Genomic DNA, 27,518 nt, shown 5'->3' with positions numbered 1-27,518 from the left:
AACTGTGTGAACGTGTTAACTGACTGAATTTACTCTGAGCTGCTTTATTTTCAATATTTAATTTGGATTTACACTGAATTACATTTATTTTTCATAATCATTTTATTACGCCTCTAATTTAAAAAAAAAAGAAGGTGCCATTTCAGAACAACGCGATCCAGCTTCGCAGTAAGCATCTTGAGATCTGCTGCTGCCGCAGAAAGATCTCGATCCTCGGCTGCAGATTCGCCGATTTCCGTCAACACTCGACACGGAAGTCCCCCCTTTTTTTTTGTTTGTTTTTTCCCCTGTCAAGAAGAAACGGCGTCTTGAGGAGGATTGTCACATGATTGTCGGGATATGGAGGCGTATTTCTTCATCGCCTGAGTTGGATTGAAGTAAATTCGCATCACACTATCGGACGGACCATCGTGGTAAGGCATCCGTTTATGCGACTTTTACTGCCCGCTTCGTAGCTAACGTAAGCTAGCCAGTAGCAAGCTAATGTGAGTTTACAAAGATGGAGCTTGTCAGTGAAAATAGAGCCCCACGCACGTGTATACACGTTACTCGCCTGCACGGGTTTAGTTGTGATTGCCAGTGTTATTTTTGTGTACAAGAGGAGCTTGTTTAGTTGGTATTTTGTGTGAAAAGAGGCTAACTTGAGCGTTGCCCCGTCTCCCTCCTCCCCTTCGCTGCGAGGGGCGGCGCTTAATCCCTTCCAGCCACGCACACAGAGGTGTTTGCCCTCTCATGACAGCAATGGAGGGATTAGATGCTTCATCAGAGCTCCAGTCGCGGCTGTCATCCTTGTCCTTCTCTTCTTTTCCCGGAATAACATCCAAACAGTGCGACAGCAGCCCGCCGGACAGGTAACCTGTTGCACACAGCTACGACACAGTCCGAAACGCAGCTCGAGTTCGTGGGTCATAACTGTGTAACTGTTGGGATTTATTTTTATTTTTATTCCTCTCTTATTCTGTCTTTACGTCAGGCTCCAGAACACAAATCTTTCGGAGAGTTTTACCCAGGACAAAAACCAAACCAATATGGATGAAACCGAGACGGACTCGGGGCAGCTTTGTGAGGTAGTTCATATCTTCTTAAGTATGATGGAGGGCTGTCAGCAAGTAGCAATGCACAGGGTCGTTAAGTCTCATTTCTTTCCAGTAATGTACCATATGTGTGTGCACTTTGAGGGTAATGAAGAGGCCCCTGCTGAGCTGGTCCTGGGGGAAGGAGGCAAGGAGGACATCAGTGCTGGGAGCTGTCAGCTCTCCTCTGAGATGAAAGGTGAGGACCAGCTGAGTGCGCTGTCATGACTGCCGCTTTGTTTTAACTTTGATTTGGATGCAGAAGTCTTATCAATGTATCTCTAATGGGAATATGCCGTGTAGCGAATGCTTTAGCGTGCTAAATCTGCTTTTCCACAATGCTTATCCAAGCCAGTCAAATATATCTCAGAGTCGCTGTTCTGAACTCACTACTTGACCTCGTTGTGGTTTGCTCCCTCCGAAATGCAGCCCAGACGCCGCCCCTGCAGCCCCCGACAACGTGGACATCTGCTGCACTGAAGGAGCTGAAGGCGAAGCTTCGACCGGAGAAGGACAGCGTGGTGACGGTGTATCGAGGTGACATCATGACGGTTCATGTCCCCACCCTCCCCGAGGCCAAGAAAGTGTGCTGGGAGTTTGCCACAGACGGCTATGACATTGGCTTTGGCATATATTTCGACTGGAGTCCAGTGACGAGCCGGTCGATCACCGTCCACGTCAGCGAGTCGAGCGATGACGAAGATGAGGAGGAGGAGCTGGAAGGTCAGTGTGTGTCAACGTGACGGTGCTGTGACATGCTCCTCACCTGAAAAACCCACCTCAGGTGCAGCTTTTACACGTCCCCGTCCAGCTGCACTCTGTTGACTTTGTGGTTTGTGTGATTTGTGTTGCAGGGCCTGTCAGTAATGGAGACATTGAGAAGGGCTCGAAAAGTCAAACCAAATCAAACCTAGCTGAAATCCTACCTGTGTACCGCCAGGACAGCCATCTGTCCGTCCATGGTGGTAGCCACGACTTTCCAGGTGAAGGCACTTACCTCTTTAAGTTCGACAACTCCTACTCCCTTTGGCGAAACAAAACTCTCTACTACAGGGTTTATTACAGTGCCTGAGATGCCACTTTATCGCTTATGAATGTACAATCTGCAGAAGAATATTACTCCCAAGAACAATGAACTATTTTTGATTTCACACTTTGAAAAAAAAAGATAAATTATATCGATGATTAATACAGGCATATCTATTTTTTATCACTTATCAGCTTGTGTTGTCACGTGTTCAGCATATGTTAGGTTAAATAGTTTGGAATCCATCATCCGTTTCACTGTCTCACTGGAATAAACGTAAAGCAGCCTTGCATATGTGCCATATTCCTATGTATGCACTGTCCTATTTAGTCGAGTGTCTGTCATAAAACACAAATGGTCCTCACTTGTAACACTTCTATGGTAGCAGGGGTCAGGTGACACCTGCACAGAGTGTGTTTCACCAGGCCAGGTGCTTAATCAGCTGTACTCTAAAGAAACTAAGGTTTGTGTGTATGTGTATGTATGCTTTGCTGTATTTACCACTCGGATTTGTAGCATAACTTATTTTTATTTGGCGTGCAGAGTCTTAATAATGTGATAAAGCAGAATATAATATAAAGTTCTGAATATCTACTGTCATAGTGGCGTGTTGGTAAATCGTATAAGTTGAATGTACCGAAGCGAATGGTTTTCCGGAGTGTGCTTTTTATGGCACAAATGAGATTCCTTATCACGTGAAGCTCTCATTATGTAATATAAATTCAATATTTACATTTGCTTTGCCCGTGGTTTAATTAGCTGTTTTGAGGGCAGAGACCTGTCGAAGCCTTTCATCGAGATGCGTTTGTTTTTCTTTATTCTTCTTTTGTGCGTCTGACCATCGTCTTTGTAAAAAAAAAAAAAAAAAAAATCACTTGTGCATGTTTCCAAAGATGTCCCACATCTGGCTGCTGATGTTGTTCGCAGTGCAGAGCGACAGATTTCAAGCGTTCCATGTTTGCTGCTCCATACCGCCTCTGTAAGTTCTGCTGATGGCTTTTATCCCTGAGATTTATATCCACAATAAAGAGAAGATTATGTAGTTGTTTTTTTTTTTATTGTCTTTATTTTTTTTGAGGGGGGGGACTGGCACGAACCTATGATTGATCTGAATGGCCGATGGTTTGTTACAAAGCAGTTTGTTTGTACGATTTACCTGAAAATGATCTCTGATTCAAATCTGCCCATTTAACCCAAGATGGTGTCATTTCATAATCGTTTCGCTGCAGTTCCAGGATTAGAGCGCACTTCAGGATGGTCCCGTGTGTTTCCATTAAATTGTGGCATTAGGGGATTGATGTAATTGTTACAGAGGTGCTGATGAAACCTGGTTTTATTTTCAGCTCCCCCCTGAAGACGAGTCACAGTCCTCAGTTACATCTACTCCCACTCACGCTTGGCTGGGTTTCTAAAAGCAAAGCGGTTGGACAAACTTTAATTGCCTTTGTGTGGGCAATTAAAACTACTCCAGTTTGTTTTTGTTACTCTAAGTACTTCATTAATTTATGATGTTAAAACCTGCGGGCAGGTTTAAGACTGCAAGAGGCATTCCAGTAAAACCAGGTATGTGTAGCATCATGTCAAACCCCTTTACATGTTGCACAGGAGAGGGGCAAAGTAATTACATGAAACATGTAGCGCCATCTTTGAACTTATGGAGGAAGTTTTAAAGATAACTGAGCACACACTCCAAGCAAAACTGTATTTGTTGTTTCATGGAAATCTTGTATAAAAAGAGGGGAAATCAGAATTTCAGATGAGTCTTTTAGCTACCAGTTGATTTAAAAAATATATTTTATCGAAATTAATGAAAATAAGAGCTAAAAAAGCTGTAGAGTATCTGTATCTTAACCCAAGTACAGTACCTCGTGCTCATTTCTCTATCTATCCTCAGCTTCAGATACTTCAAAACAAGTTTAAGTTGAAGAAGATCAGCTGAAATATTAACTCGGCTAAATTAAAATTGCCATTCTATTTCATTCAAATAATGCAAAACAGTTATTAGATGAATCCAAATGGAAACATTAATAATGTGCAGTTCATTATAGAATAAGAAAAGCTCTTTAACCAGCCACAAAAGTAAGACCCTGCTTTTAAAGTAATACCCAAGTGAAACTGGACGAGAGGCAGGGTACACACTGGACAGGTAGCTAGTCCGTCACAGGGCCACACGGAGTCTAACTAGACAAACAACTACTTCCTATGGACATCTTGACATCCTCCTATGGAGACTATTTCTGATGAGGCTGTTTGGATATGCAATGCCCGATAAATGCCTTGTACCACAATGAGATGGTCTAATGCTGAGTTTTACGATATCTACCTTAAGATATTTATGTGTAGATATGTCTGCCAGGTGCCAGAAAAATAAGAGACTTTTGAAAAGAAACCATATGTTGAAAACAGAACCAGGAGATCGACGTGTGGCATAAAAATAAACTGGCTTCATTGTTCTTTGTCTTACGTCGCTGGCTTGCAAGCTGCATGACCCTGTGCACAAAGTATTAAAGATTACTCTCCACTAAAGACAGTTGTCTCAAGCCTCATTGTCAGCGGGTACTGGAGACATCAGAGAAAACGCTCAAAGAAAGGTGGGTTTTTTTTCAGCCCTAAAACTTATCCTTTTGTGCTCCACTTATCCAGTTTTCTTACAATTTTATGCAGAGATATGCCAAGTGAAAATGAATGAGAAAAGCAGTCATTGTCCATAGAAACAAGTTGGAAGATATTCAGGAAGCCTGGACAATTATTGATGAAGACCACTTTAATATATTACAAGAAAGTCTGGCTCCTTGGAAGCTAAATGTAAAGAAATGAGTTGTGGCTCAGGACTTTTGCAGCGTTCAGTAAGATAGTATATTTCTGCTTGGAGTGCTTTTAGTAGCATCTTAAATTGCCTCTGTTTGTAGGCCAAGACTCTACATTTTAATTATGCATATAGGATAGGTGCGGGCCTCCTCCACGATTTCCAAATCGTGTGTGCACGCGGTTGGATTCCTGATTGATTGCTTTTCGCTCTCACGTGTGCTTTTTTCACAACGCTCCTTTCAGCCAATCACAGCTTACCTCCGGAGCTCCAACTTGGACCGTTTCGGCCGCTGCTTCACCTCCAAACTGACCCAGACAAAATGGGAAAGCTTAATTTTTATATCCTGTGGTCCCTGCATGACGTTCCCCGCCAGTTTAGTAGGTATGTACACAAAAGGTTAATAAATAAAACTATACCGAAGCCGTTTTAACAATTGGACAACAATTAAACTCGTTGTCTGGGTCACCGCAGCAAATCTAACCGAAGGTGCTTTCAAGTCCACATCCCGCTGCCTCTTCCCAAGCAGCTGGTCATCTTCGGTCTGGGAGAGTGGGCCTGCAAGGACACCACGATCTCTGCCGAGGTTGTGGTCAGTGAAGATGTCCAGACCCAGAATATAGGAACCCTGTCCTCTCAAATAAAGTAAGTTGGGGAGATGAAACATAAAGATAAAAGAAGTTGAGGGGAGGGGGAAAGAGTTTAAATGAGAAAAATCCTGCACTCCTCTCTAAACTCAGGTGTCTGACCTGGGAAGGTGACTGGAGCAATGACATTGTCACGGCGGCTGCAGAAAGAGGCAGGAGAGGAGTGTACGCCAAGATTGTGCTGAAGGTCTGCAGAGAGGTATGAGGCCTTCAGGTAACGGGAGGATTTAATGGGAAGGGGGAATTAGAGCTAAACAACAGGTACTGTCAAACCTGCTCCTCATTTAACTAATACTGGTTGTGTTAGCTGTAGCTAAACTCAACAGATAACACTGATAATGAGCAGTGCTGTTTGATTGTTTGGTTTCAGCAGCCACATGATAACAGTGTCCTCAGCAGTACCTCTGTGCTTGAGAGGAAACATCTGTTTCCTGAACAGCACAATGTGACGGATCTCTCCAGCACATTATGCCAGAGTGCTGAGAATGAGACGGTGAGATGAACAATGTTTAATTGTTTGGTGGTCATCACTTTGGTCGGGGTGTGCCACAGTCGTTTAGGTAATACATATCGTTACAGATAACCCTCAACTCTTCAAGCCTGAGTGAAAGCGTCTATGCTGAGATCCAAGTGAATCAAATTGACACCAGTGACTCTCCCCACCCTGCAGCTTGGCCTACGGTGAGTGTCATCCTTAGGAAAACTGTTCGTGTCTGCGTGTCAAACAAGTAACTGTGGTAGGTCTGTGATGTGCTCTGTGACTGAAAGGTTAAGACGCCCAAACGTACAGTCATTAGTAGGAGAGGCCGCCTGACGTGGAGCTCCGAGGATATGGACAGTCTCGCAGAAGACATAGACCAAGCTTCAACCCCGAAGAAAAGGAGGCTGTCCAGGATGAGCAGCCAAGAGGAAATGAGTATGCAGATTAAAAATGAGAACAGAGAAGGTCAGAGTCCCAAGCTTCACCACCATTGCTGCCACATCTGACTGCACAAAACAGGGGTTTTCACAAGGATTCTGTTTATAGTTTCAGTGTGTCCGTCAAAGCGCTGGAGCCACACTATGTGTCTGAGCGACCCCGATACCGCCATTCTCATCGGAGGAGAAACTTCAGATCAAAACTACTGTGAGGATTCTCTGTGGAAGTTGGAGTTAGGTCGGTGGAGTTTGTCGTCTTCATCCATAAAGCATGCCACCTTCTTGGATAAGATTAAGGCATCAGATTCAAAGTGAAATGCACCAGAGCAGGAATTAAGACAGACCACAGATTTGAGATGAATAATTTGATGCTTACCTGACCTGTTTTCAGACAGTGACTTCTGGTTCCCAATGAACTCTTCTGCCTCTGGACCTGTGCCGCCGTGTTCCCGGGGACACACTGCGACCTATGACCCAGACTCTAAGGCAGTTTTTGTGTATGGTGGCCTGAGGGAGGGTCAGCGCTACAGCGAGCTGTACATCCTTAATACTCTGACCTGGAAGTGGAAGCTTGTCTCTGTGGGTTTGTTAGAAGTAATTCATATATTGCTCTTAGCTGTTCTTTATTTAACACGCGTGTAGGTCTGAAATGCTGTTTTGTTGCCGTGTTTGTGGATTTCCTTCCTTAAAGGCAAAAGGAAATGTGCCGAATTTGGCATATCACTCTGCAACATTTTACAAGAAAGAGCTTTTTGTCTTTGGAGGAGTTCAGCCCAGTCATTCCTCGGGGGATAAATCCTGCAGTAATGCTCTATACATCTTCAACCCAGAGTATGAGCTGTGGTACCAGCCCATTGTGGACGGAGAGAGGCCTCTGCCTCGCTTTGGGTCAGTCTTCTTTGCAAAACAACCAGAGTGAATCTTCTCTAACCTGAACTATGTTGATTATATGAAACGCTAACTCTGTGCCCACTGAACAGGCACTCAGCCACACTTCTTTCTCAGAAGTTGGTCATATTCGGTGGACGGAAGACCGCTGCCTACTTCAATGATCTCCATGTTTTAGATCTGGGTAAGAAGAGTGACTCGATACAAAAGGGTCAGAGTTTTGTGGCCATGTTTGCACTGATGGTTGAATTTTCCTTTCTGGGTGAAGGTTTCATGGAGTACACAGCTGTGAAGTGTGCGAACATGCCACCACTGCCTCGGGGGTAAGTACAGAACTAATCAACCTTGATAAATGTCATCGATGTAGCCATCTGCTCCTGGTATTTTTGGAGTCTTGGACACACAGAGCAGCATTTGAATGTGATGTATTTTAACACAAAACACCACCCCAGTATCTTGTTAGAATAGTCATACAATCCTCTTGCATGGCTAATTTTAAAAAAAAATGTTTAGCTGAACATGAAAAAGCGAGTTGTGGTAAAACCCTCTTCTATGTAAATGTGCAGGTTTCATGCAGCACTCCCAGTTTTGGACAACAGGATTTTAGTCAGTGGAGGTTGCAGTGCAATTGGAGCACTGCAGGATGTACATATCTTTAACAATGGTGGGTGTCAATCTGCTTCACTGTCGTCTTTTGTGCCAGTTTTATTCATGTATGCATCAATAAAACTACGCTACAGTTTGGACCATGTTTGTTCAATAAGAAAGACAATAAACTGCTTTGTTTCCTCTTTAGATACCGGTGTGTGGAGTTCACTGGCATCTCCACTGCTTTGCTCCAAGCCTCGTGCTGGGCACAGCATGATAAGCCTGGGCAGTGCCATCCTAACAGGTGTTGAGAAACACGCACAGGGTGGAAACACAAATATCCAGTGCACTTTGCTGCTGTTTGGTGGGTCAGACTGCTCCGGTTCCTTCTACAATGACACAGTCAAGTGCACTGTGGTGATTCCTGGTGACAAGTGAGCAGATTCAAACGGGAGCGGATGGCGTGATGCGAGCTGATTTGACAGAGAAGCATATTCCTCTGCATAATCATTCATCCTGCCACCAGATGGGGAGTATGCTGCGAGCAGAGGTCCCTGAGGTTTTGCACTTTGCATAACAAATCTCTGATCTGCGGGTTTTACACATTATTTCTTTTATCTGTTGTCTACATCTCAGTATGAATATGAGGGTTAAGTGCTGGGCTGGGAAAAGTTAGACTAATCTAAATTTGATGTGAAAATGCTAATAAACATTTGTAACACAGAGTTTTTGTGTTATTTAAAATGACTACACAGAAACGAGATTGATCTCAACGCTCTTTTATTTAACGCTATACATTTTGTAAAGCTTTGTACCATTTTAAGCACGAAGCTCAGCGGGAGTATCTGGTTGGTGAGCTGGGTGGCTCACTTTGAAAGCTTCAATCTCTATTAAGGTCTCATTTAACCGTTTGATGGTTGGATACTGTCCCACGTCCACTTTGAACCTGCACAGATTAAACACTCATCGGTCATGCGTTAGAGGTCAGGACATTTGAGTGATTAATGATTTTCACGTGAGGAAAGCAGTTGAAAGAAAAGCAAGACGAGCTGAAATTATATCGACGGAAATATGCCATTAAAATCAAGTTTGACAGGTCTGTTGTGACCAATAAGCTGTTTCTGCTGCAGTGTTTGATTACGTACCTTTCTGCATTGTAGACTTGTGGTACCAAACATATGTCTGCCATGGAAATCTAAAAAGAAAACAGTGATGAGGATGAAAAGTCTCCATATGTTTCACCCCTTTATTCATTCTTTGATTGATAATCAAGCTCTCACCTCATCGCCTACGCAGAACTTTCCTGATGTTTGCTTCAGAATTGGCTCTAAAGCTGGTGGAGAACAAAAAGTGTGCATGAACCCTGGTGCAAACATGATCCAAGCGATGATTTTAGAACTGTGAGAATAGAGATATGCCTGCACACGCACCTTGAAAACCACGATTGATGAAGTGCTGCGCCCATTGCACCTTCTCCGCTCCTATTTTTTGGATCACGTACAAATTCTGAAACACCCACATATCAATTAATAAAGCTTTATGTTTGTATTTCTTTCTTTTAATGTATTTTTCGTGAACCAGAGTAGGGTCAAAGCCTGGCTCAGTTTTCTGCTCACCTGCAGAGGCTGTATCCCCGAGGCAATCAGGTCGCTTATCATCCGAACCTGGGCACGTGCCTTTGGGTCAGCTGGAAGAAGACGAAGTCCCGCTCTGGTCTCGTCGACATACTGGATCACAGCCAGCTACGTGAGAGAAAAAGAAAAGAAAACAATGTCTGTATTTAAGCTGAAATAAAATACATTTTGCTAGAATGACATCGACAGAGTGCTTAGACTTACTGACTGAGAGAGGGTGATGCCATCGATTTCCACTGCAGGCACTTGCTGCATGGGGTTTAATGTTTTGTACTGCTCCGTTAGCTTAGGCACAGAGAAAACCTTTGTTAATTCAACACTTCACTTAAACTTGCATGTGTATACACTGCTCATTTTTAACTTTTTTAAATAAAACTTTGCTTTGAAAGAAGTCCCGACTGTAAAATGTTAAGGAAAACAGCTAAATTAACTGCAAATCATTGAGGCCCCATGCGTTAAGGGGCGACCTGTACTCTTCAGCGGAAGAGGCATGCAGCTGTAATTAGGACTGTCATGATTATGAAATTTTCTATGAAGTTATGAAGTTTTCAAACGGGCGAATGAAGACATTTTTGAGAATTATGCAGCCATGACCACAACTATCAGCAATAGCTCCGATTACACAATCTTATGGCCAATCATGACAAGTCGAGTTGTAATATGTGCAGAATGTGGCCTTGCGCTGTCTGGTTGAAGTAAGGAAGACTGCAACTGAAAAACGTGCTGTCCACATGGGGTTATTTGTTGCTCTGAAACCTCCATCGTGCAGCAATATTGGTACCTTCAGAGATGTGCAGATTACCCACAAGACCTAATGCACCAACATACTAGCCCTGCAAGCCAGATAAACCCTCTCCTCCGTGGTTAGATAGATGTTTAGATTGCGTATACAAGTTTCCAACCTTGCTTCTGGTCATCTGAAATTAAGTGTGCACAAAAGAGAAGACAGCCGTGTTTCTGTAACTTGTTTATATGCATCTTTTTTCTTAGTATGTCAGAGTTTTAATGTGACAGTTAATTGATAGACAGATTTTTACTGTTCCTGAGCACATTTCCACCGTTCAATGCAGTGCTGGTAATTATTAATGCTGATAATACCATTTAATGACAGTTTTCAGCTTTAATCACTTGTGCACCAAGATGAGTCTGAATAATGTCTTGAGTCCTGCATTATGAAATCTCCAAATTCTTTGCAATTTCTTGTTGAGAAACAATATTCTAGTGTCGACTTAAGATTTTTCTGTTCCAAAAAAACAATTACATATGTTCAATTTCAACATTTTGAATGTTCTCTTTGTACTATTTTCAATTATATACAGGATTGAGATGATTTGCAAACCATTGCCACCTGATTTGATTCACACACTATTGCAACTTTTCCAAAAACAAGATTGCATTATGTCACCATGTTGAAATAACTTGCCAGTTATCATGTTAAGTATGAAATGTCTGTGTATGTGTATCGGTTTACCTGCTGGCCTCCATCTTTGATTAGATTGACTGGAACCTGGTCATATTCAATGCCTTTCAGAGCAAAAGCTGTGCACAGAAAGTTAAGTCATCTTGTTGACGTCAAAATGATTTACATAAGAGCTGAGCAGAGTAACTTTATGGCAGCACTTACCAATGCGGACCCTCCAGGAGCAGGAGCTTCGGAAGTATCCATGAAGTACAGGCTGAGTGGAAAGCCAAAGAAAAAGCAGAAAATAATGAGTCAGGTTGAAAATGCTTATAGTTTCCCTTTGTGCAGTTATGCATTAATTCACCTTGTTTTGGGCCATAGCTCTTAGTATCCAGATTTCCCCCAACTAGAGTGAATCAAGTTTTGCAAGTGGTTTTTCTACACATTCCCCTCATCCTCCAACAGCCAATAGGAAGTCCTCCTAAACTCCCTCCTACCCACTCTTTGGTCCATGACTAAGCAGTATTTGTGCTTCATATGGTTCACATTAAGCAGTTGGTGAACACACACACACAGCAGAAAACATTGAGGTGTATTACAGTACCTTGACAAGATAACCTAACGTCAAGTGCATTGTTAAAGCTTTTTTTCAGGATAAGCTGCACTCCTTTCTCAGAGGACACATTTCAGTGTAAGGTCTCGGCCTGTACGGTAACTAAAAAGGTCAAGTAGACATAATTCTGCTGGGAGACAGATAACTCAGAGCGTTTACTATTTAACGGTGCTCTCGGTCACAGATCAGCTCAAAGTTACACAACTTCCTGATTAAAAGAAAGGAGGGTGGTTAATTTATTTTCATCCAATAGTTAGTCGTGTTACATAGCTAAGGCGGGATTATATAATATATAAGAAAGCGATTGGACATAAGGCTCACTGAAGTGACCAATGACGTTGCGCTTCTTTATGGCAGTGCGAGTTTTGAGCCAATCATGAGTCTCAGTTTTCCTCAGAGCCCGCCCGCAGGTAGTTGATATCTGAAGGAGGAGCCTGAGCACTATCTTCTGCTGTCCACGGTGCAACCTGCGGCGATAGTCAAATCAGGACGTGAAAGGCGCATCATCTCACCACCATGGCGACAACAGCATTAAGATCAGTGCTGAGGACTAAGGTGAGCTTTAAAAAGTGTTACAATCTGCTTAAATGCAAGTGGCATTGGCAGGTCAGCTGCATTTGTTTACAAAGTGCAAGTGTCATGTGCTGCAGGATTTATGCCTGGATTGCCCCACAGAGATGGGATTAACTTGTTTCCTCAGGAATTATGAGGCTTGGCTGTTGCCTTCTCGATGAGGAAACTTTATTTGTGAACACTGAGTGTTTAGTTACATTTAAGCACAAAGAAACCCCACAGGACACCTGCAGGCTGATCTGAATTCATTCTCTGTCAGCTTGACTTTGTCCCCTTTTCACAAGTCCACACTTGGTAGTTGTTTATTAATCCGGAAGGCCAACTAGCTGCAGCTGGAAGCAACTGGTTATGTGCATATTTGACCGAATATGTAAACCAGAATGGTGATAGTTTGTCAATAGATAAATAATAAACACTGCATTTGATTATTTGACTCCTTGCTGTGTTTCTTTATCAGGTCCCACTTAAAGTTGGCCGAATGGGCTACTCCTCCTCCTCAGTGGTGAGTGAAGCCAGTGTGCCCATAATCGTTTATCTGGAATGAATGTTTACTGTTATTCTGAGATAACAGCGCAATATGTCTCCTCACAGCCGACTGTTAAACTTTTCATCGATGGGAAGTTTGTTGAATCCAAGTCCTCAGAATGGCTGGATATTCACAATCCTGTAAGTATTTCACCTAATCCCGGACCATTAAGCACCATATTATCTGACATCCACTTAGAAGAGCCTCACAATAAGTTGCCATGCTTTTGAAGCTATGGTTTTGCTCATACTGAGCCATTCAGACCTAAGGCAGCGTTTCAAAGCATAGATTAAAAACAGCCATGACAGAATTGACACTTTACAGTAAAATCTTTATTTCTCAGCCTCTGAAGAATTAATAGATATTAAATGAAACCCACTGAAGAGGTTAAACTGTCTGCTTTCATGGTAAATTATTGACAAGGCCTTTATGTTCATCAATACTAAAAAGAAATGATCACCCGGTTGCCTGTCTGTAAAATGATGACAGGTGTACAAACGGTGGCTCTGAAAGGCAGAAGCACACACATCTGATCTGAATGGGTTAATCTGTAACATGTGACATAATATGTGTGTTTTATTATTGGAGCAAACTGGTTTCTTCTGGTAAAATAACCAGTGTAGCAATCTCTATTTTGACTGATTATTAGATTAGATTAGATTCATGATATTAAAATATTACCTGTTGCATATCAGTTGGTGGACTTGGTGCATCTTCAGCTAACTGAAACTGATCAGTCTTTTGTGTGTAATATTAAATGGACGCATCTTGATTGCCACCTGTTTTCCTGCTTTGCAGGCTACCAATGAGGTAATTGCCCGTGTACCCAAAGCCACTCAGGAGGAGATGTTAGCTGCCACTGACTCGTGCTCAAGAGCTTACCACTCCTGGTCCGAGACCTCCATCTTGGCTCGGCAGCAGATCTTTCTGCGCTATCAGCAGCTTATCAAGGACAACATTGTAAGTGAAAGGATCAGAGAGCGACGGGTGCACTAAAACTGAAAATATGAGCTTTATCATGTAGCACAACAAAATGTTCAACTTAGCCTTATTGTGTTAAAGCATTATCTATGATGTATGACCTTGTTGAATGATTGAGACTATTACTATGATGAAATATTAATTGCACCACAAAATATCTACAGCGCATTGTCATTTAATTTGGTTAACGTCCGTCAACTTGCCCTTTACCGTAGTCTCTCCTGAGCTTGTTCTCCCAAAGGCCTTTGGCTTAGTCTTGTTGGGGCCACCCACGCCGCCCTAACCTCACCTCTCGCTCTTGGAATCATCTGGGAGAAAGAGGTTTTTGAGTCAGTCATGCTGCAAATTTGTGGCCAGAACTGTGGTCCAGACCTAAATGGCGGTTTAGACCACCAAAATCCTTTGAGAAATAAGTTGATGTGAGGTAAAATGAAAAATTATTCTCCCTGTTTATAGTGATACAGAGTTAAATTTGAGTAGTGCACAGGAAACCAGCAAGTATACATTTTGGTGGGAGTGCCTCAGGGAGTGTTTGTGGCGAAAGAAGTATCTGGATGTCAGTGTCTGTGTTACAGTGGCATGTAGCTTTAAGTCAAATCTTCTGTTTACTTTTGATATTGATACTTCAGAGAAAAAACATTTAAGAAACCGTATCAGCTCTTCGGCTGAAAACTCTCGACTGACACAAATGTCTGCTTGTATTTCAGAAAGAACTTGCCAAGTCTATCACAGTGGAGCAGGGCAAGACCCTTGCAGATGCAGAGGGGGACGTGTTCAGAGGATTGCGTAAGCACATCTGACACACGCACACACACACACACGCACACGGTGCTTGACGAAGGACAACACGTAGCCAAATAATTACCTTTTTACATATGGAAGTTAATGAGTAATTCTATCCAATGAGACACTCAAAACAAAGGGTGGCCCACTGTATGACCTTGTTGAATGATTGAGACCACAAAATATCTGCAGCGCATTGTCATTTCGTTTGGTTTGCTCAGAGAGACTGTTAATCATCTCAGATGAAAAGCCTTTCAGAAGGCTTTGGTTTTCCATCCGATTCAAGGGAAGTTTTTAATATTTAGACAAAGTTTAAATAGTTGGATTCAAATATTTTTTTTGAATTTATACCAGTTAATAGTGCAGTTTTGCCATTATACCGGCATTTTTAATCAATATTTCTGTAGGTGTTAAACCTATTTTAATTTGAACTATTCTATGTTTGAAATGTGACGATTTTTAGAGAATTAATATCAGGAATCGTGTTGTCATAACTAACAAAGGAAAAAAATTAGTTGTCTGTACTCTGTCGTACTTGATGAATGAATGAATGCATGTGTTACACGATGTGTTTGCTTCGTACCTCTCCTTTGCAGAGGTTGTGGAGCATTCGTGCAGCATCACCTCACTGATGCTCGGTGAGACTCTGCCATCCATCACCAAAGACATGGACACTTACACCTACCGTATGCCCATTGGGGTGTGTGCTGGCATCGCTCCCTTCAACTTCCCCGCCATGATCCCTTTGTGGATGTTCCCTATGGGAATGGTGTGTGGCAACACGTACCTGCTGAAACCTTCAGAGCGGGTACCAACCTGCACTATGCTGCTGGCTAAGATGTTGCAGGACGCTGGTGCTCCGGACGGCACCCTCAACATCATACATGGCCAACACGATGGTAAGCGTTGGCCTCGGAACATTAACAGGACAAAGGTTGTTTAACATTACTATAGAAGCATGGTTATTTTAGCGTTTATAGACCTTGCACACCTTTTTTTCTGTTGACACAAATTATTTTTGCTAAAGCACACAGTGCTGTCCAATAGTTTCAGCACTTGATTATTCCTTAATCTTCTGTATCTCTCAATATTTGACAAGCCAGAAGTTATTAATTAACAGATATTTTGAAATAACTTTAAGTTTTGTTACTTCCTCTCTGCCACAGCTGTGAATTTCATCTGTGACCATCCAGCTATCAAGGCAATCAGCTTTGTGGGCTCAAATCAAGCTGGAGAATATATTTATGAGAGGGGCTCTAAAAATGGCAAAAGGGTTCAGTCCAACATGGTGAGTGAAACGATAAGGAAAAACAAGTTTAATGTTTGAAACGTACTTTAAATGTCCAGAAGGTGGCAGCATTGGTCAACCTATTCTGATATTTACTTATTTTTTTAACTTGCTCTTTCTCCTGCAGTAATTGTTAAATCCACAGACAAGGGAAAGTGTAAATCAGACTGCAGTTGTGTGTTCACGTTTGATTTATTTTGAATTGAGGTCATGTGAACTAAACTGTTAAACAAGTTTGTTGGTTGGTTAGAATTCCCCGATATCCTGTTCCTACTCGTGACTAACCAGTTGCTGTAAGTGAAGATCAAACGGCAGAAAGCTTACCGCTTTGTGTATACTACAGGGCGCCAAGAACCATGGTGTGGTGATGCCTGATGCCAACAAGGAGAACACACTGAACCAGCTTGTGGGCGCAGCATTTGGGGCAGCGGGACAGCGCTGTATGGCTCTGTCCACAGCCATCCTGGTGGGCGAGGCACGGAGCTGGCTGCCGGAGCTGGTGGAGCGTGCCAAGGCTCTGCGAGTGAATGCAGGTACCACGCCCATCAACTTGCCCTTTACCTTAGTCTCTCCTGAGCTTGTTCTCCCAAAGGCCTTTGGCTTAGTCTTGTTGGGGCCACCCACGCCGCCCTAACCTCACCTCTCGCTCTTGGAATCATCTGGGAGAAAGAGGTTTTTGAGTCAGTCATGCTGCAAATTTGTGGCCAGAACTGTGGTCCAGACCTAAATGGCGGTTTAGACCACCAAAATCCTTTGAGAAATAAGTTGATGTGAGGTAAAATGAAAAATGATTCTCCCTGTTTATAGTGATACAGAGTTAAATTTGAGTAGCACAGGAAACCAGCAAGTATACATTTTGGTGGGAGTGCCTCAGGGCGCTCCTTGTCCCAGCTTTGGAGTGTTTGTGGCGAAAGAAGTATCTGGATGTCAGCGTCTCTGTTGTACAGTGGCATGTAACTTAAAACCTCATTGTTTTTGGGGCCCTGCTAGGGGACCAGCCTGGTGCAGATGTGGGGCCACTGATCTCTCCACAGGCCAAGGAGAGAGTTTGCAGTCTCATCCAGAGTGGTGTGAAAGAAGGAGCCAAGCTGCTTCTGGATGGCCGAAACGTCAAGGTCAAGGGTTATGAGAATGGGAACTTTGTAGGACCCACCGTCATCAGCGGTGTCAGAGTATGTGGATTTTTGTCTTTATGTGCAGACAACAGAGCTGATTGTGTTTGAGTGCCATTTAGAAATAACTCTGCAGTTAGTAGAAGTAAAAGTGTATCTTTTGTGCTCTCACAGCCTGAAATGAAGTGCTACAGTGAGGAGATCTTCGGACCTGTGCTGGTTGTTCTTGAGGCAGACTCTCTCGATGATGCCATCGGTTTGGTCAACAAGAACCCTTATGGCAACGGCACAGCCATCTTCACCACAAATGGTGCCACAGCACGCAAATACACTCATGAGGTGGACGTGGGCCAGGTGAGTGGCGGCAGCCTCCAAATGTGTTCCTCTGTTTGGGTAGAAAGGAGGCATTCACATCCCTCTGTCATGTCTGTGCAGCATCTCGGGCAGGGAGCACATCACAGTTCTGTTTGAAAATCTTCGCGTTTAAAATAAACAAAACAATTATTTTCCATGTCACGTATCCCCTTGTTTGCTTCTAAACCCTAAATACACACCTCGGGCAACCCCCTTCTCTCCACTTCCCCTGCGTCTGAGGCTCCAAATAGCTACAGCAAATATGTGTCTGTAAAGAAAAACGGGGGTATAGAAACATATTTCCAGGTAACACTCGGAGAGGGAGGGGAAATCTTAAATTAAAACTCAAAAGGGATTCCTAGTGTCCTGTTCAACAGCATAAATACGGTCAGCCTTTACCCTGTTTGTTTGCCTGTGGAGCCTAGTTATGCCCTGTGTTTGCTGTTCACATGTCGGGGAATGTTGTGCAGGCCATGTGCTGCACTCCTCTCCAAACCTCTGTGCAACAAACATCTACTTTTCTTTCTGTTTTTCTTTTCACTCCATGCACCTTTGCCAAAAGGCCTTCGTGTGCCCAAACTTATTCTCGCTGTTTCAAACAATCTAAACCAAGCATGCCTCTACAGCCATCATAACAAAATGTTTTATTTACTTTTTCCTCCCTATCATAAGAGCATACTCTGCTTTCAAAAACAGCAAATGTAAGCCACAGGTTTAGCTTTGTTTAGTGCGATCATGTAGTCTTGTTTTTTTTTTTTTAAACAGCGTGCACGCACCACATCTTTCATCAGCCGCCTCTCACTCATCCTAGCAATTTAGGATCTCTGAATTGTTTTACAAAGCTTGCACTTATGGAAATGAAAGGAACGGTACTTGTTATTTGTAGGTTGGAGTCAATGTACCCATCCCTGTACCTCTGCCAATGTTCTCCTTTACTGGATCAAGAGGATCGTTCAGAGGAGATATGAACTTCTATGGGAAACAAGTAAGCACGAAGGAAACACTTTTTTTAATCGTTGAAGGTTTTTTTTTTTGTAATTGTTTTATTTTTGTCTCTTTAGGGCATACAATTCTACACTCAAATCAAAACTGTCACCTCACAATGGAAAGCTGAAGATGCCACCTTGAAAAGTCCTGCTGTTACCATGCCAACAATGGGACGATAAATACTCCATCCTCCGAAGAGCCTCAGAGGACACTTAAAGCGACTTTCTTCCTCATGAAAAAAGATTTTCAGTATATGTTTATTAAGAATAGTGTATAAATAGCACCACCCCTTTTTAAGGCTTTATATTTGATCTGTATATATCGAGACTGTGTAAATGTCCACCCCTCTGGTAATTTAGGTGCAAAAGATCTGCACAGATGAGGCACATTCTTGGATCAATGTCAGGTCCTAAAATACAACACGACTATTAAAACTCTTGTTCTTACTTTTTTTTGTGTATAAACCCCACAAGTATAGGTTACCATGGACACATGTTTTTAAAAAAATTTTGTATGGAGATACAACCCTTCTGGTAAATAGTGAAAGAGATTCAAAAAAGCTTTATGGATGAAACAACATGCTGACACACCATAAATACATGCATGGTAAACTATTTTAAATAAGCACAATCGCACGTGGTATTCTGTGTTCATCACTGACTGTCTTTGGAAGCATACAAAGCAAAGGCAAACGGTTCAAAGTAAGATGTTCTGTGTAGAGGCTACACTGAGGTCACGTGGTGTGCATACCCCGAAGGCTGTTTGGGCTTGAGGGCAGAATGGACAGGAAAGGATGGTCGCTGAACAGAGCTCCTCTCTAATTCTGGAAGACAGTCCTCATTATGCAACACTAAAATGCAACCGTCTTGATAATTTACATGTAGGCAATGATGTTCTCACAGCTGGGGCTTTTTCAACTATACATGCAATGTGGGACCAATAAATCTGCGTAGGCTTCTAAATTGAAAGGATGAGGTACAACTTTTATTCTCGTCCATTCTTTTTGCGTCTTACTCTGCAACGTCCGTGTCATTGAGGCTCTTCTGCTTTTCAGAGGAGGCACGCAAATCCAGATGCTGGCAAACTTTCCTATCAGGAAAATGCAGAGTTGCAGTTAAATACAGGACGCTGTAGTGAAAAAGCATGTTTTATGGCACATTGATGTCTCTTTGCTCGGGTTGATAGCCTCCCTTAAATAGGGTCGATTTGGGTCAACACAATGCTCACAGATTTGGATACTGCTTACTGACCATCTTCTTTTGCCAAATGTTCTATGTTATTCTGCTGGACTCGGTGCCAGACCACCGCTAACATGAATATACTTATCCCCTTGCCTGCCTTGTACCCTACATGCACATCCCCTGCTCACTTTTTTCTGAAAATCATGTTACCAGCTGCTCTCTGACCACAAGTGTTCAAAGAACAAAATAAACTGTTGGTGCACGTGAAGGACCAATAGGCTGGAAGAAAATCGACGTGACCAGATGTTTGTTTCCAAGCACACGACTTTGTGGCCGGGCCTATTTTTACTATTGTGCCCAGACTCTTTCTTCATTCTTTTTAGGCAGCTGGATGGAAAAGAAAATTGGTCGAAGCCTAACTTATGTTTTATGGTATCCTCTTCTACTGAGAAAATGGCTGTTTAAAACATTAAAAAGAGGGAGGAGTCAGCAGAGGTTCAGCCTGGGCTAACTGCATGGTGTCACTGCACTTTGTTCTTCAGTTAATTGATGCAGAAGTTTCAGTGTTCTTTTTTAGAGGATTACGAATGGATTTTAATGTTTTATCTGGGATGAAGTCAGTAAGCAAAACAACCAGCAAAGCTTCTGCTAAGTCAAACCTGAGCCAGTTATTAGCATGCCCCATTACCTTTCCTTCTGTCCATTCATTTTAGCAAAGAGAAGGCTGAGCACTTGTTCCTTTTGTTCCCAAGTCAGATCTGAGAGTTGAACTTCAGTGCCTGAGGGATGAGACCTTCAAACCACAGAAAATCCATCAGAATACTTTTCTCTCTTAGTACACATTGTTATCCAGTATAGCTTGCATTAGGATGAATCGCAATAAGTTCAATTTACCACTGAATAAGCTGCATGTTTAAACAAAAATGAGGAATTACAACGGGCAAAACTAGTCATAGAAAAGATCTACCATTCTGAAGCCGCTTCCATGTCTGAATAGACAGAGTTGGTACTGTAGATATTTTTATGGAAGGTGCGGATGGGTGGGAACTTTATCTTTCCTGCTGTGGCCTCTCTAAATCTCCGACGATAATCCTGCAGTGCCTCCTGTTTGTACCGAATTCTGCTGGCAACAATCTGCTCCCTCACATGATTCAGCACTTCATGGAAGAACTCCTCCAGCTCTGTGCGCTTCTTTACAATGGTGCTTGCCACCTGCTTCACGTGATGCATCTCCTTTTCTCGCATGGCGAGGACTTCCCGCAGTTTGTCTAACTCTACCTGGCTGGCCTCGATGGTGACCAGGTTCATCTTCTGCTGCTTCTCCTGTTGCTCAAGTTTTTCCTCTTTCAGGTTCAGGGTCTTCTCGAGGGAAGCAACTTTGGCCATGAGTTCAGAAAGCTTCTTTTTTTTTACCTCCATCTGGGCTACATTCTTCTTTACCATCGACTCAAGCATCTCCTGGGTGAGAAGGTATAGGAGCAGAGTGGTTAAATGGAGGGGGGGGGGGGGGGGGGGGCAAAGCTTACTTTGGAAAGTCCCTACGTTTTCATACCTATGTAGAAGTGGAAAAGAAATTATTTGAGTTGTAGCCTGTACTGCTGAGTGAGTGGTCAAAGCATTAGCAAAGTGGATTTACTCTCTTGATTTGCTGTCATCATCAAGGGAAGATTAATGCACCCAATATTTATTTATCTTAAGCAATCAGTGCCAGAAATCTGCAGGGGACAAGCCACTGAATTTGAACCCGGACACCAGTGGAAACTCACCGCAACCACTGACCACTGAGAGGCTGGATAGTAGTCAGGAGGTCGGGGGGGAGTAAGACCACAAGCAAAATACACCCGGTCAGCACAAGTAAACAACACAAGGGAAAAACCACCTGAAATATATTCTGCACGGATCTGACAAGTGTTTCATAACTCGAAATGACTTTGGAGATAAATACTCTCTTCCCAAGGACTGGTGTTTAATAGTACACTGATGTTTGTTGTCCTTCAGTTCAAACACACCTTGTCAAGCGCCAGCGAGATGTTTTCCTCAGTCAGTGAATGTGTCAGTTTTTTAAACTCTTCTGTCGCCTCCATGGTATTCTTCAATGATTCATTTAGGCGATCATGCTCCATGAATGCAGCATGCAAGGCACTTTCCAACTGCCTAAATGGTTAACAAGACAAACAAAAGAGCCACTGAGAACATGTTCCCCCCAATGTGAACACATCTTTTTGACTTCTGACATTGCACACATTGTGGGTTAATTTTATCCTGCACGTGGTCGCTTAAGTAGAATAAAACAAGGTGTGTAGAGGCTTTGAATATGTTTGTTTTTCTCAATAAAGTCTTATAGAGAAAACCAAATATAATGGATTGTTGTGTTTGACTTGTGTTCAAAATTAAATCAATTACTGACACTAAAACCAAACCAGCAAAGCCACACCAGTATCAATGTTGATGTTTTATGAGCTGTATAAATAGCACAGCAGAGGCAGGGTACATATCCTATGGCCTCAAAAGTAATAAACTATCATCTTCCAGACTTGCTCTACTCTCTCCTTCATGCAGGCCATTTTTGAGATGGCCGAGGATGTGATCGTTGGCAAAGGTGATATACACTAGAATGCATGTGACGTACCAGTGCGGTCAAGAAAATAACATTATTTCTGGTTATACACATAAACATCAACACTTCACGCGAGTAATTATTTTTCCTTTGCATTCTGCATGACAGAGCAGCTTAAAGGATAAAATTAAGTTTTAACACAGCAGCGGAAACACACTCACGCCACAACTCCACGGTGGTCCTGGTTCAACATGGCTATCTCTATCTTGCATCGTTCCATCACTTCCCTCTCCAGGCATGCCTGCAGCAGAAATGTACTCATTTCACTCCTCTTCCACTTTGAATATGAAAAGCTTTTTTTCCCCCATCTTTTCTCATCTATCCACAAAGACTGTTAGACTTGATACCTTTTCCTTGAAGAATTTTTCTCCCATTTTGTTTAGCTTTTCTTTGTGCTCCTTGTCAGCAATATCCATACTTTCTCGCATCTACAAAAGTAAAAAAGGCACGATTGTCAGCTGCATTCTGACATCCTCAATAACAAAAGCCTTTCATCTGTTTTCTGATTTCCTCACATCGCTGAGTTCCTGCTCCATTTGGGCTTCCCGCTCCTCCATTTCCCTCATTCTGTCCTGGATCAGGTTGAAGTCTCTGGTCTTCACAAACATTTGGCAAATCGCATTCATTAAAAAGAAATGCACAAACCGATCTATACTGCAGCCGCTGCAAAAGGGGCTCAAGTGCAGCTTGTGGAAGAGACACGACTTCAGGGTTCATGATGGTAAACTCTTCTGCAAGCCAACTTCAGCACAGATCAGTCATGTTAAATGTCTCAAGATGCTACTGTGGAAAAGCCCGACTAAGCAAAAATGTGACAAAGTGACCAAAGTCATGAAAGACAAGAATCACACACACACCCACAAACATGGAGATGATGACTAAATGAGAGGTTATCAACCATTTGATTACAACTTCAGGCCTAATTGTTATTCTTCAGATAACTCTGAAAATGTTCCTTTCCATCAGTGCAGCTTTATTTACACAAACTGGTTTGCGTCTTCTAATCTCCACCATCTACAATCTATCAACTGGTGACATTTCCAAACAGATCTAACCATTTCAAATGAGAACTCGCCTGCATCTGTCTGTTCTCTGTCCTGTGTCTACACAGAATAATCGCTTCTCGTGTTTCACAGCGTCGTTTCATTTTCACAGTGAACCATTTTATCCCCTTACAAAGTCAAAAAGGCTGCGAACAGCAAGTCTTTGGAGACAAGCGCAATATTTTCCCCCTAACTTGGACATATGTGACAGCTCTATACATGTCTGAAATAGGGCTGTTTCAAGTTGGTCCAGACCTTTTTCATCCTCAGAAGCTTATTGGACTCGATTTTACTATCGTGAAGTAAAGGCTGGAAGATGGAAAACAGCTGCAAGCAGGTTTTTCAGTTTCTTTTTTGTCACTTGGCTTTTTCTCGTAAGTTTGATAGTTTGGGCTTAAGTATGGGAAGAGGGGTCAGTGAGGGTATGAGTTACTTTGGTTTATGTTATGCAACATACAGTGGCATTCTAGACTAACGAAGTATGGTTAACACATCAAGACCAGCACTGTGACAGCCTTTTCCCGACTAAGCGCCTTTAAATTATGCTTCTTCTTCTTTTCTGTTTTTTTTTTTCCCCCTGTGGCTACTGATGTGGATTAAAATAACAATAGACCACGTAACTCGGAATGTGAGGCTTTGTTTTTTTATTTTATGGTCTCTTTGTTTGGTTGTTGTTATTTGAAAACATAATGAATGCCAGCATAATTACACACAAGACAGCTGTTAAGAGACAGCACAGCACATTTTTGAGATGCTACAGGTTTAAGATGCACACCATGAATCACAGTCACTGTCTGCTATGAAAGAAAGCTTTTTTTGTGTTGCAAGGTTTTCGTTTTTATTCAACGCTTTTTCAGCTTTTTCAGGCGAGTATCAATTACATTTATTTAAGATCGGCCCACTCATTAACATTAGGAAACCTAGAGTAAGGACTGGATTGAGGGGATGGGATGAAACTCTTTTTGTCCACATTTCTCCAGAGACCTCCATTACAACTCAACAGGTGGAACTGTAGCAAACTGGCCCAGTCTGACTCAATAAATGCACTTCAGGAACTATATGAGGTCACCAATAATATAGTATTTAATTTAACTGCTTTGCCTTATTTTCAACAGCATCTAAAACCTGGCAGATGCAAAGCCCTTCACATCCTTATTATGCTCTGTTTGGCCACAGCTCCCTGTTTCTCCTGCCTTCCTGTATTTAGCCAACGAAAGGATCATGTTGTTTTTGGTTTAATGGCTTTCTTTGAGTGACTTGAGGGGATGCATCTGTAATTTCATTGTACATCAACTGAACATGTTAGCTTGGCTCTGTTATGTGGACTAAATTACACCTCAGGTTGCATGTCTTTGAACTCACCAGCTTGTTCTTCTCCTCCAGTGACAGCGCTTCTTGTTTTTTGAGGCCCTCCCGCAGCATGGTGATCTGTTTAGAGCATCATTTGGTTACACACTTCTATCACACGTTGTTCGTGCACTCATGTAGAGACTTACCGACCTTCTCCTCTTTAGCTGCAACCTCTTTTTGCCAGTAACCAGTCATATCGATGGAGCTCTTCTCCACGCAGTACAATTGATTGGTGATATGCTCATTGGCGAGTGCCAATTTGTGGCTCTCCTGCCGATACTCTGCCACGTCCTGCTCGCTGACCTTTAACCTCAGCTCCCACAGAGCGGCGTTGACTCTCGCCGTCTCGACGTCCGACTCCTTGTCCACTTTCGGTACATGTTTGCTGTCTTTCTTTCCTTTCCTGCAACGAAATAATACAAAGTGCGCTTACAGCTGGTGTGTCAGACGAATGTAACGAACAAGCGCACACCTACCCTTTCACCCGCTTCGCTTTGGAGGCTTTCGTCGTCGGCATAACTACAACAACCCCACAAACAAGGAGAAGGCGATGTACACCGTCACCTGACCATACAGCGCCGGCAATGTTTGTTTGAGCTGTTGCCATGGAGACGCAGTAACGTTAATCCCATGAAAGGACGCGTCCTCACGCACTCAAAATGTTAGCAACCAACTTTAATTTTCTTTATGTTAATCGTTAAAAAACAGGCTGCACTGGCTTATCTGCTTTGTATCCGCATGACCTCTTTTTAATTTTTTTTACTTTATGAAGCTCGTTGAATCACCATCATTTATTCTAATATACTGCCATTCCATAAATGAACCTGTTGCACGACTAGCTTCTTTTTTTCTGTAAAAAAAAGTCTCTTCAGTAAAATAAAATAAAGATGATCATGTTGTCATTCTATACATGACAAAAAAAGACATGCCATGTCATGCAGGTATTTGGTATTAGTGGTTGCAACTGTGTGTTTCTCCATCTCTGACTTCCCTCCAGATAATGGACTCACTAAGTCAATCACTGCTATAGATCATGAGTGCTTAAGATCATTGTGCTTTCCCCTGAGCGGCCTCTGGACTAACGCAGAATGGCTGCATTTGTCACTCTTGTAATTGCAACTTTCTCACGCTGGGCTCTATCAAACAGGATCTGTTTGCACATAATCTGCTCCCACAAGATGACATGAGGGACATTTGGCTCCTGTCAACAGTATTGTCCATGTTGTCCTGAAAAGAACTATGTGTTGTATTTTTTATTGTCATGCCTGCAGTGGTTTTTCAGTTTAAGTTATGGGAAAACTGCTAAGATAAGCATTTGGCTGCCAACAGAAACAATGTAAAGGTAGGCCGTAATTCAAGCTGAAACTACTGATCTTGTTCAGATTCTTGCAGACAGGAGCCTGAGTGTCCGCAGCTGATTATTTATCGTACAGAAAAAAGTAGATATTGCGAGTGTGTTGGGTGTAGCTACTGTAAACTGAATCATATAGGGTCGCTCTGTACTCTGGCATCACGAAGAGAGTTTGAAGACTAAATTTAAAGGTAATTACTATGACAGTGAGGAGAGAAAACTAAAATAACCCTGAGCTTTTCAAAGCTGTCATTATCATTGGAATTGTAATGACAAGGTTTGGGTCTCTTCAATGGACTTGTTGGGGTAGGACACCCACAAACATGGCATTCCTGAGGGCAACATTGCAGCATATTAATGATACATTGCACAGCGTAGATTACAAAGCTGGGGTCCTTTCTTGTGCTTTACGGTTTCAGTTAACTTGAAACAAAATACCAAACCATGTAATGAAACTAACTTGCATTCAACACTGCATGTTCGTAATGTGCTGTGTCATGCCTTAGACAGTTATGCTACAATGGGTTTACCCAGTAACAATGCCTATTTGAACATCTGACCAGGATTTGGAAATTATCCAGGTGATTCACTAGGTTCATGTCCTTCTTGATGAAATCCAATGTTTCTACAAAGTATTGTTGTAAAATTAAAAATCTTATGACATTTCACTTAGACGAAAATTCCCACTGCATAAATTTGCAGTTGCAAAATAAATGTGGGCGTGTGTTGGAGACTAAATCATTATGTGATTCATGGCAGAAGCAGCAATTGTCCCAAGGTGGATTACTGCTGTCCAAATATTGCACATAATGAATATTGATTGCAAAATTACACACAAGATGTGTCTGAACATACCTCAGACATATTTTTAAAAACTAACAGACAAGGCAGATAAAACACCTGATGTTTCCAACAGGACAGTAGAGTCTGATTTTATTGAATTCATATCACCCTGTTAAAAACCAAAGACATCAACGGGCACAAGTCAGTGAGAAGTCCTGCATTTATACACTTTGATAGGGAAGAACGACCATTCTGGTGAGCCACAAGACTTAAAAAGTAGCTATAGTATTTAGAAAAAAGGAAGGAGGAAAGAAAGTCCAATATTTTTAGTCTAAATTACAGTGTTGGAACAGTGCTTTGCAAAGTTGAGTGTCCTGGGAGTGGAATGGCATGATGGGTGAACACTGGTGCCAAGCCCCACCCTCCCACCATTGTCCTCACCGTGGTCTTTCTGCCCTTTCTTGTGCCCATTGACAGGACCTCTGTCCTCCCTTTACCCTCCTGGCCGTGCAGGCAACCAGCTCAATTTCTGCCACAGATTTTGCACGAGTTAAAACGGTGTCTCGAGTCGCCTTTTTCTTTCCCAGATCTCTGCTCCCTTTCTGTTGATACAAAGTGGGTGAAAAATATCGCAGCCGGGTACAAATCTCAGTTCAAGTAAGGTGCTGGAGTTTTTCCGGCTGTGCTGCAGTGCTGTGGGATATCCTCGGTCCCTCTGCATCCTGCACTGCAACCAGTGACTGCATGTGAAAGCATTAGCTGATACACCACGGCATGGTTTATGATACCACGCCAAAAACTCCCACCTAAAGTGGAGAAACAGTTACTCATGCTTTTCATGCATTTTCTCATGAAATGTGCCTTACAGCCTAAATATTTTTGCTTTGGAAGGCCTGTGGTCAACACAGAGATGAGTGGGAGTGAGATGATTGCTAACTTTCTTTTAAGTTTTATGCCAGCTGGAGAGCAGGTTACATTTGCATTTTTTTTAAA

The 27,518-nt window shown here is 42.5% G+C and overlaps 5 protein-coding genes across 7 annotated transcripts; 3 read left to right on the top strand and 2 right to left on the bottom strand.

Annotated features, from left to right (window-relative positions):
* Window positions 1-266: 266 nt before the first annotated feature.
* tmed8 (transmembrane p24 trafficking protein 8) lies at window positions 267-3,142 on the top strand. Of its 2 annotated transcripts, none has more exons than XM_072365185.1 (6): window positions 267-413; window positions 705-851; window positions 974-1,067; window positions 1,179-1,272; window positions 1,503-1,796; window positions 1,928-3,142. In XM_072365185.1, the coding sequence occupies exons 2-6, from the start codon at window positions 733-735 to the stop codon at window positions 2,143-2,145; spliced, it is 819 nt and encodes a 272-aa protein (XP_072221286.1). In that variant the 5' UTR covers window positions 267-413; window positions 705-732; the 3' UTR covers window positions 2,146-3,142. The 2 variants fall into 2 exon arrangements, with proteins under 2 accessions (XP_072221286.1, XP_072221287.1); XM_072365186.1 differs by having other exon boundaries at window positions 682-851.
* A 2,979-nt stretch (window positions 3,143-6,121) lies between these two features.
* LOC140270865 (uncharacterized) lies at window positions 6,122-8,768 on the top strand. The gene is made up of 9 exons (XM_072366104.1): window positions 6,122-6,234; window positions 6,322-6,499; window positions 6,581-6,709; window positions 6,863-7,050; window positions 7,163-7,359; window positions 7,452-7,543; window positions 7,628-7,682; window positions 7,926-8,023; window positions 8,156-8,768. The coding sequence occupies exons 2-9, from the start codon at window positions 6,385-6,387 to the stop codon at window positions 8,383-8,385; spliced, it is 1,104 nt and encodes a 367-aa protein (XP_072222205.1). The 5' UTR covers window positions 6,122-6,234; window positions 6,322-6,384; the 3' UTR covers window positions 8,386-8,768.
* gstz1 (glutathione S-transferase zeta 1) lies at window positions 8,711-11,454 on the bottom strand. 2 transcript variants are annotated; one of them, XM_072366105.1, is made up of 10 exons: window positions 11,348-11,454; window positions 11,206-11,257; window positions 11,053-11,120; window positions 10,484-10,498; window positions 9,786-9,866; window positions 9,564-9,689; window positions 9,378-9,453; window positions 9,228-9,280; window positions 9,093-9,142; window positions 8,711-8,893 (listed from the first exon to the last, which is right to left on the bottom strand). In XM_072366105.1, the coding sequence occupies exons 1-10, from the start codon at window positions 11,360-11,362 to the stop codon at window positions 8,767-8,769; spliced, it is 663 nt and encodes a 220-aa protein (XP_072222206.1). In that variant the 5' UTR covers window positions 11,363-11,454; the 3' UTR covers window positions 8,711-8,766. The 2 variants fall into 2 exon arrangements, with proteins under 2 accessions (XP_072222206.1, XP_072222207.1); XM_072366106.1 differs by lacking the exon at window positions 10,484-10,498.
* A 575-nt stretch (window positions 11,455-12,029) lies between these two features.
* Window positions 12,030-18,646, top strand: aldh6a1 (aldehyde dehydrogenase 6 family, member A1). The gene is made up of 12 exons (XM_072366103.1): window positions 12,030-12,151; window positions 12,627-12,671; window positions 12,761-12,835; window positions 13,494-13,655; window positions 14,384-14,462; window positions 15,056-15,358; window positions 15,626-15,747; window positions 16,091-16,280; window positions 16,738-16,919; window positions 17,034-17,213; window positions 18,100-18,198; window positions 18,275-18,646. Exons 1-12 carry the CDS (start codon window positions 12,113-12,115, stop codon window positions 18,377-18,379), a joined length of 1,581 nt encoding a protein of 526 aa, XP_072222204.1. The 5' UTR covers window positions 12,030-12,112; the 3' UTR covers window positions 18,380-18,646.
* Window positions 18,310-24,908, bottom strand: LOC140269826 (basal body-orientation factor 1-like). The gene is made up of 11 exons (XM_072364807.1): window positions 24,868-24,908; window positions 24,542-24,794; window positions 24,349-24,469; window positions 22,644-22,729; window positions 22,514-22,594; window positions 22,346-22,426; window positions 22,160-22,239; window positions 21,391-21,544; window positions 20,349-20,839; window positions 20,070-20,174; window positions 18,310-19,289 (listed from the first exon to the last, which is right to left on the bottom strand). Exons 1-11 carry the CDS (start codon window positions 24,906-24,908, stop codon window positions 19,211-19,213), a joined length of 1,572 nt encoding a protein of 523 aa, XP_072220908.1. The 3' UTR covers window positions 18,310-19,210.
* Between the last annotated feature and the right edge of the window lie 2,610 nt (window positions 24,909-27,518).

The sequence above is a fragment of the Leuresthes tenuis genome, unplaced genomic scaffold (genome assembly GCF_036924035.1).
Source record: "Leuresthes tenuis unplaced genomic scaffold, fLeuTen1.0.hap1 SCAF_15, whole genome shotgun sequence".
NCBI lineage: Eukaryota > Metazoa > Chordata > Actinopteri > Atheriniformes > Atherinopsidae > Leuresthes > Leuresthes tenuis.
This window is presented reverse-complemented; position numbering and strand designations above follow the sequence as displayed.

Excerpts from the sequence above, each read along its gene's own strand:
- tmed8 (XM_072365185.1), top strand. The coding sequence starts at position 733 with ATGACAGCAATGGAGGGATTAGATGCTTCATCAGAGCTCCAGTCGCGG. Across the intron at positions 1,068-1,178 it reads ACTCGGGGCAGCTTTGTGAG|GGTAATGAAGAGGCCCCTGC; the intron begins GTAGTTCATATC and ends GTGCACTTTGAG. Across the intron at positions 1,797-1,927 it reads TGAGGAGGAGGAGCTGGAAG|GGCCTGTCAGTAATGGAGAC; the intron begins GTCAGTGTGTGT and ends TTTGTGTTGCAG.
- LOC140270865 (XM_072366104.1), top strand. The coding sequence starts at position 6,385 with ATGGACAGTCTCGCAGAAGACATAGACCAAGCTTCAACCCCGAAGAAA. Across the intron at positions 7,360-7,451 it reads AGGCCTCTGCCTCGCTTTGG|GCACTCAGCCACACTTCTTT; the intron begins GTCAGTCTTCTT and ends CCCACTGAACAG. Across the intron at positions 7,544-7,627 it reads TCTCCATGTTTTAGATCTGG|GTTTCATGGAGTACACAGCT; the intron begins GTAAGAAGAGTG and ends TTCTGGGTGAAG.
- gstz1 (XM_072366105.1), bottom strand. Across the intron at positions 11,121-11,205 it reads CTCCTGGAGGGTCCGCATTG|CTTTTGCTCTGAAAGGCATT; the intron begins GTAAGTGCTGCC and ends TTCTGTGCACAG. Across the intron at positions 9,690-9,785 it reads GCATCACCCTCTCTCAGTCA|CTGGCTGTGATCCAGTATGT; the intron begins GTAAGTCTAAGC and ends TCTCTCACGTAG.
- aldh6a1 (XM_072366103.1), top strand. The coding sequence starts at position 12,113 with ATGGCGACAACAGCATTAAGATCAGTGCTGAGGACTAAG. Across the intron at positions 14,463-15,055 it reads GGACGTGTTCAGAGGATTGC|AGGTTGTGGAGCATTCGTGC; the intron begins GTAAGCACATCT and ends TCTCCTTTGCAG. Across the intron at positions 15,748-16,090 it reads AAAGGGTTCAGTCCAACATG|GGCGCCAAGAACCATGGTGT; the intron begins GTGAGTGAAACG and ends TGTATACTACAG.
- LOC140269826 (XM_072364807.1), bottom strand. The coding sequence starts at position 24,908 with ATGCCGACGACGAAAGCCTCCAAAGCGAAGCGGGTGAAAGG. Across the intron at positions 24,470-24,541 it reads TTGCAGCTAAAGAGGAGAAG|ATCACCATGCTGCGGGAGGG; the intron begins GTCGGTAAGTCT and ends TGCTCTAAACAG. Across the intron at positions 22,427-22,513 it reads TGGAGCAGGAACTCAGCGAT|ATGCGAGAAAGTATGGATAT; the intron begins GTGAGGAAATCA and ends TTACTTTTGTAG.